This window comes from Phallusia mammillata, chromosome 1 (assembly GCF_965637545.1).
Source record: "Phallusia mammillata chromosome 1, kaPhaMamm4.hap1.1, whole genome shotgun sequence".
NCBI classification, from domain to species: domain Eukaryota; kingdom Metazoa; phylum Chordata; class Ascidiacea; order Phlebobranchia; family Ascidiidae; genus Phallusia; species Phallusia mammillata.
Window position 1 is genome coordinate 12322632 of NC_137252.1, and position 7919 is coordinate 12330550.

Genomic DNA, 7919 nt, shown 5'->3' on the forward strand with positions numbered 1-7919 from the left:
ATAAGGCTCCAGAGAAAGTTGCGGAGCTCTAGCGTCCACTATTGGTAATTATTTTAAAGCTTAACGGCGCTGAAGGCCTGTTTTCAAACGCTCACTCGTGGTAGCTTTTGTTGTAAGCTTACAAGAACTTGTGTTTTTGCCTAAACGTGTATTACATATTATGTATGATGAATTCCTCATATATGACATACATAATATACGTTATATATTTTACAATGTTGTTTAATTTTTGCCATTACCAACACGTTAGGGCACTTTCCTGAATCTAAAGATTAAAATAAATACTAGTATTGGCAATTAACTTACAAACACTGGTTAGGCTATTAGTTTTTATATGCATGGAACTTATTTCGAAAAAAAATATTATTAGTTTTTCAAATTAGAAAGTTTGGAACTATTTGCGGAATGTAACCTAATAAAGCATAATTGTGTTGAGAGTGTGTTTTAAATTACTTAAGTATTGTAGGGATGCCATTAAACTTTTTATTCTGTATGAAATCACCTTGTAGTAAAAAGCGTTTTAAAATGATACAGGTCCACAAGCCTAAAAAGTTAAAAACCACGAATGCAAATAACTTGGATATGACCATTTTTTCCATATTTACATACAGTGTTTTTTTAAGGTGTTTTGGGGGACCGAAACGGTCCCCCAAATTTCTCAAGCGGTTTCCCAAAATTTGCCAGTAGCCTAATAAATAATTCGTTTAAGCAAATATGGCTATTTTTTGGTATATAAATGAAACACTTGCGGTCTCTTAAAACTACTTAGCGGTCACCCAAACCAAACCTTAAAAAAAACCTGTTTACATAAATGTTGCGCCCCAAAGTTTTAGGTATTTTATAGGTTTTTATAAGTGGAAAGGGGTAAATTTACTTTGGACGCGAGCTCTAGCAACACAGCAGGCGTGCTCTAGCGCCCACTCCTGTCATGTTTTTTTAAGGCTAAGCGGCACTGGAGACCTGTTTAAAAAATGCTTTCCGCTGGTAGTTTTTTTCTATTTGTCCCGCGTGATAGCGATAGAAGTGCAAAACCAGCAAGTAAAAGAAAATATCATGTAGTGACTCTCATCCTCATCTTTTAATTTCTGGCTCATTAATCTCTTTCCGATCAGAGCACAAACTTCAGGTTCCCCCTTCTCTCTCCAATAAAAAAGCATTCAAGAAACACATAACATAACACCTCAATATTTATACATTAAATTAGCATCACAGATAAAATTTGCCCATACTCGCTCATAGCAATGGATTTGTGCGATATACATGCGTATATATTTGTAATTACAAAAATTAGTTGAGCTTCTGGTTTTTATAGATAAGAGCATACAACACATCTTATTTCCCTTACATGTACATAAGGCTCACAAGGCACGTTATAATCACAAGATATTTCAGCCACATAAAGGTAGGCTCCGTTTTGGCTTCCTTTGCTTCCGTGGATAGCCTGTGGTGTGTCATCGACACAAATGTAACTGGATGAATGCTTTGTGTCTGAGTGACCTCCAGTCATTATGTAACCTGTGTATTCGATCGTCCAACCATCAGGACAAGTCTCACGACTTGGTATCATCAACTGGAAATGTAACATTTGTAATTGTTATAAAATCTGATAACGCATGTATGTAATTACTTTACTCGGGCTGCTAACAAAGCAAACTGCACATGGAACTCCTTGATATTGTAAAACTCCTTCTTCAATCAATGAAAGATCAAACAATCCATATAATGTAGATGAGTCGCGATATTCCACGCCGTACACATACGACGAACCTTACAGGGCAACAAACATTTTCGTAATAACTGTTTTGCATTTGTTATATCTTGATCAAACCACAATTGTTGGTCTATATTTTTAAAAACTTTCAATGCTCTTTTACAAACTTGTTGCATTTTAATGTAGCTTTATGTAATGCTAACCGCTTGTTTTCTGTGAATTTGGCTAGAATTCTTCAAAAAAATAATAATAATTAAGATTTACATTGCGGGACTGATTTTAAACCCGTCGTTTGTCATTTTGTAAAACTTGAATTACAATAATCATTTAAATTTTAGTAAAGTAGGAAGCGCTTAACAAGCGAAATGTACTTTTAATAAAAAATGACCTTGAGATCCATCAATATAACGTCCAGGTGTGTAGGTCGGATCACTGTGAAGGCACAAAAAGTCAGAACCACCACCGACATGACTATGATAAGATCCGCCAGCGTAACCTAAACAAATCATTATCTCTGATCGTCATCATTTGAAAATTGTAAGATATACCTTCATAAACGAGTTGTGTTCCATCTTTGTTCGGGCAGTCTCTTCTTCCCCACCTGATGTACGTTGTCCCTAAACACAAATGTCATTGAGCTGGTGAAATAAAAGCTCTTTGTAAAGTCAAACCAGCAACTGTTTTCTCACCTTTAGCTCCCAATTCAGTGTCGCTGAGATTTTCCTAAAAACACAATCCCATATAGGATAATGTAACTTTTTTTCCCAAAAGCGTTTCTAAACATAATTATATATTTACTGATGGTGTTCTTTTCCTGATAACGTGTTTATGCTCATCCTGGTTGTTATTGAATTCTTGCTGTTGTTTTACGGGGAAAAGTTCTTCTTCCAAGCTGGCATCAAGAAGAATATGGTCAAATGAAAACACGACTATGGTAAGATAACTTTTACATGAAAACATATTGATTGCAAAAAACGTACCTTTTGAAATTCCTGACCACTTGGTGTGTCAAAACTGCTAGTGAAACACACCCACTTACAAGAATGAATGTTCCTAACATCAAAGCTTTGTGAGAAACTTTACGAACAGGTCTCGTATAACGTTGAAACTTCATCTTTCATTGACAAAATTTAAGTAGCTACTGCAGAAGCAAAAGATTTTCCGAAAGGTAGAGGCGGATATATTTCTTCACAAAACCGATCTTTTTTCTTTTGGCAACGGTAAAATATTAACAGAACTTAATGAAACACACAAGAGCAAGACGTTTTTCGTTTACATAAGATGTAGAGTTATGAGGAATCGCTGAATCGTCAGCTAAAACTATTTGCACAAGCATAAATTTTTTGTCAAATTTGGGAGAGGTAAACTGCAAAACAGCCGTCGGCTGGTCCAAACGTGCAGCATTCCCAGAATGTGTTTACAATACACAAAAGAGATAATTGAAACAATACCAAGGTGAACTTTGAAAGCAACAATGAAGTCTAAGCTAGTCCCAGTGGCTACAAGATTACGTTAAAAGAAGAGTGATCGTATTTATACCGCTACATGCTCATTGTCGTTTATTCGACTTGTCGCAATTTCAACAGTCCGGTAAGCATATTTCCAAAATGTAATCTATTTCGCATATGGGGCTTTTTTAACCAATCAGAGGGACGGATTTTTGCGGACTTTCGTTACGTCACGTAGGCCGTTGCGTAGTGGTTTACTTTGCGTATTTTTGATGTTGTAAGGTCGTCACTGCTTTTTCAAGTCAAAATAATATTTTATTTTGAAAATATGGCGAAAATGGAAGCATTCAGTACAAAAGTGCAGGTAATGACCAGTATATAATGTATTGCAATAAACTAGACTGATTATATTTTTCTCTTTGTAAAATTACTGATATTTTGCACAGCAGCACACAGGCTACATTCAGAGAAATATATGCAATTTTGATTTAGATACCATCGCATCGTGAAAACAACAGCGCGGATAAAGCAAGCAGCAAGATAGAAGTGTTCATGTTTACTAAAATGCAATGCTTGCATGTAATGGCAACAATGAGGGCTGGTCTTTTATATTTAAAGCTACTTTTAAAAGGCTGTATGGCTATAGAGACCTATAATCACCATCACTTACCATACTTTAAATGACATAAATATCTGAAATCAACATACTGCTTAAACTTCCAAAATGTTTACAGTGATCAGCAGTATAATCTTACACTGCAAAAAAAAATTAGCTAGCTATGAAGCCAAAAAATAAAAAAGGCTGAATTCAAGCCAAAAATGGTTTGGAATGGCCCATTTTTAAAATCTTTTTAAACATGGCTTATATCAATCCAGTATCGGCTTGTAATGAGCCATGTTTCTACTTTCACACTAAAAGTTTGTTGGCTGAAAATTAAAAATGGTTTCGGCTCATTTCCAGTCAAAAAATAAGGGAAAAATGAGTCAGTACAGTTAAAGGTTGGTCCTTATGGCTCAATAGTGAGCCATTATTTTTTGCAGTGTACTATCAATTCTGTAATGAGTTGACATCTTTTGTTGTTAACAACCTTTGGATTATACAAATACCCAGTTCAAATGCTGTGTTATTTTCTTGTAACCAAGTGTTTGTGGGTGCTATTTTTTGCATTTAGTTTTTTTAATAGCATATAGGCCCACGTCAGTTGATTTGTTGACCTCTCCAATCTGTCCTAAAATTGTTTTTGGCAAGTACAGAACAATAATTGCCTATGTACCTCCTTCCAAAAAGCACTCATTTAAGTTATGGTGGGGCAAAACACATTTATCAAATCCTGAGGTTCTGTAAAAGATATTTAAAATGTGTAAACGAAAGCTTTCGTGGTCAATAGTTGGAAATAACAAAATGAAATACCATCATTCTATTTTAGATTTTGGTATAGTATGATTGTATAAACATGTTGGAAACCTCACATTAATATCCTTGTCAAAAACTAGTGTTGTTTATATTGGTGTCAAAACTACTGGTTGCCTTGACCTTGTTGTCATTAAAAAAATTTAGGCCTGAAAAACCTTTTTGTTCACTACCAATTTACCCAGTACACCAAATTTTTCATTTTCTGCAGTGTATCCGTTAGAGTGTCCTGTATAAGCCTCCCGAATTGCACTGCCTTCGTGAGTCTTGTGGTCGTATATGTGTAATTAATAAACTGGAAAATGGCAAGCATAATGATGACTTTAAAAAAGGCAGGCATAGTGTTTAACCATAAGCAAGCAGTCAATTTTAATTTGTTGTCTTTTCTTTCCACAAATATCCAAAACCATTTCATTTTTATTAAACAAACATTAATCACATTTTATCACCAATATGAAACAAGTTGCACATATTAGTTTCACAAGTTAACAGATCTTTAAAATGTAACAATACTTTTCATAATCTTTTGAGACAATACATACAGATTAAAACATTTTTGGAATGAACTGTGTCAATCTGACACACTGGAATGCACTGTGTCAATCTGAAATAACTTTTTTAAGACCCCAATTATACATTAAACATAAATTTTGAAATGCTTGTGTCAGGTCAGCCAGACTTTTTCTGTAGTCTATCCTTTCCGAAGTTTGATAGTTTTGGCAATGTAGAGGTTCTTTTTTTCAGAAATGATACATAAATATATACAATCTCTTGTGAAGATTGTTCTATTGAGTTATGATATGTTCATGATCAAATTAATCATGACACAAACATCGTCGAAAATGCTGAGGCTTAAGCATACTTCCATACGGCAACAATAAATGTCCTACAATGATACAGCACTCAATCCTGAAATAGTGTGCTTTGGATAAGAGTGGTTGTTGGCAACTGCACTTCTTTATCTGCTACAAGCAACTTGGTCCTATTTGATTGCATTTGTTAAGTTGCCTCGTTGTTAAGTTTGACTTAAACATTTATAGATACAAGGCATAGAGTGTTGAATTTAATTGCACTGGTTTTATGTTGGAATTTTTTAGGACTAGAAAATGTTTGATACACATTTATTGGAAATTAAATCGGTATAAATTAGGGCTCAAATAATTAATTTCATTGACATAGCTGTCCCCAATTTGGCTTGATACACGGTCAAAATTTGGACCAACCCCCAGTCGTCAGATTGGTTGACCAAACCAATTTTTTGACAAAAATTCAAGGTCAGATTTGGATAAATTTTTGCTGGTACAAAGACAACTTGGAATTCCAGCTTGTATCAGAGATTTCACATCTGCAGAAAGACTGTCCACTCTATCCAAGCCAATTTGACTATTCTTCTGCTGAAGTTTTTTCCTCCAAAAAACATTTCGGTTCTTTCTTTTGTTACTACCAATCCAGCAAGTGCTTCTACGAAATGTTGTGCTTCTATTTTTTTAGTTTTAGCTGCAACTTTAAAAGTCTATGGTTTTGCCTACACAACAACTAAAGTTCAGTTTTTTCAAATTTAATTACCATTACTATTAAAACTACACGCATAGTACGCTTACACTGACATCACTATAAACAATGCTATTACCATTAAAACTACATACATATGCTTAAACTGGCATAACTCTAAGCAATGCTAATAAAAAAGCTGCACCTGCGAAACGGAACTTAAAATTTAAAATAAGTTGATTGCATGGTTGTCAGTTGTCACGCATCGTGTCCTGTGATTGGTCAAAGGCAAAGTGTTCTCTGATTGGTTTGGACTGACGAAGCGGCGGTGAAAACGATACCTGTGATTGGTTAAAAAAGCCCCATATGCGAAATAGATTACATTTTGGAAATATGCGTCCGGCAACTGTTGGTTGCCTTTCCTTCAGAAAAGTAGAAACAATGATCTGCTTTCTTAGTGGCAATGTGGAAAAGTATAACTGCAACGGTGTTTTGTTAACAAACGCAGGCACGACGGCGAAATTATCCTGTGAAAAGAATTCGTTTCATAAAACGCAACAGTCCATTCGAACTGAATCAAAATACATTCACCACATGGCGTTGCAGTAACAAACATTTGTATTGTGAACAATATCGCTTGTTCTGTACACGGTTAAACAAGAACAAAAAAACCGCAAAACTCTTAAACAGTCGAACCCATTCAACGCACAATTGTGGAGTATCGTGTATTACAGGACAATTAAACGCAAATATCATACTGTGATTTTGAGTGACTGTGATTGCATGAACGTTTTATTTCGTCATCGTCACATGTTCAGTACTCGACCTCGATTGTCATTTGTCGCTATTTAACACCTTTTACCATATGTACAGTTACGTCATCGTCACCTTTCTCACTATATATGTTCATGTGTGTTGTAACGATACAAGAGACAATCTTACTCTCTATCAGGGACGCTGACATCTCTCTCACACGAGAGATTACCTCTCTCAGCCTAACGTATAGCTCTCTTAACGCAATAAACTAACTTTAAGGTTAAACCGCCATCTTCCTCATTGGACTAAGCCTAGACAAGCAGTAGCTCAGATAGCCAAGGACCTAAGAGTGCATAACATCTACAGCGAAAAATACTTCTGTAGTAATAAGTACGACGTCAACAGGACCAACCCCTACACAATCATCGAATCTGTAGAATACAACTCATTACGCCAATGTAACAACAACTTAAATGACTTGGAAATTGAGATTAAGAACTTTACATAGTTGAATTGATTGTTTTTATGTCGGCATTCTTTATGCATAAAGGGCTGCAATTCTGTAACCCTATATGCCTGCGTAATGGCGAAAGAGGTGTAAACTAGCAAGTCAATGAAGAGATTCTACTGAGACTTTGATACTCTCATCCTCGCGTTTATATTCCCTGCTCATCAGTCTTATTCGCACCGCAGCACCAAAGATTCAAGTTCTAAGCGGTGGTTAACGAAATATACCAGTTTTTAATTTTTTAATGTTGGCCTCATACAAATTTTGGTTTTTTAACATTTATTTTCACTCGAGCTGGATTAAATACCGATGCTGTACCACCTTCTCCTTCCGTTAAAAAACACACAGTCAAGAAACACATAAAAGTAATAATTCAATATTTACACGTGAAATTACCATCACAGATAATTTTACCCATATTCGCATTGCATATTATGTCTCGTAGACATGGATTTGTGCGCTATTCAAATGCAGGACATACACGACAGCCTTACATTTACAATTTTGCAACTACAATGATTTAAAGAAGTTGACGAACTCTCAGAATTTAGAAAATTTATTTGTAATTACAAAAAATAGTTAAGCTTCTGGTTT

At 35.2% G+C, this 7919-nt stretch overlaps 1 protein-coding gene and 1 long non-coding RNA gene across 2 annotated transcripts; one reads left to right on the forward strand and one right to left on the reverse strand.

Moving 5' to 3' along the window:
* Nucleotides 1-1166: 1166 nt before the first annotated feature.
* Nucleotides 1167-3299, reverse strand: LOC145203822 (uncharacterized). The gene is made up of 7 exons (XM_080076141.1): nt 2692-3299; nt 2510-2603; nt 2401-2434; nt 2260-2328; nt 2100-2207; nt 1628-1767; nt 1167-1570 (listed from the first exon to the last, which is right to left on the reverse strand). The coding sequence occupies exons 1-7, from the start codon at nt 2823-2825 to the stop codon at nt 1307-1309; spliced, it is 843 nt and encodes a 280-aa protein (XP_079932267.1). The 5' UTR covers nt 2826-3299; the 3' UTR covers nt 1167-1306.
* A 3-nt stretch (nt 3300-3302) lies between these two features.
* On the forward strand, nt 3303-4885 carry LOC145203830 (uncharacterized). Its single transcript, XR_013853404.1, has 2 exons — nt 3303-3523; nt 3652-4885. It is a non-coding gene; the product is annotated as an uncharacterized LOC145203830 (long non-coding RNA).
* Nucleotides 4886-7919: the final 3034 nt, after the last annotated feature.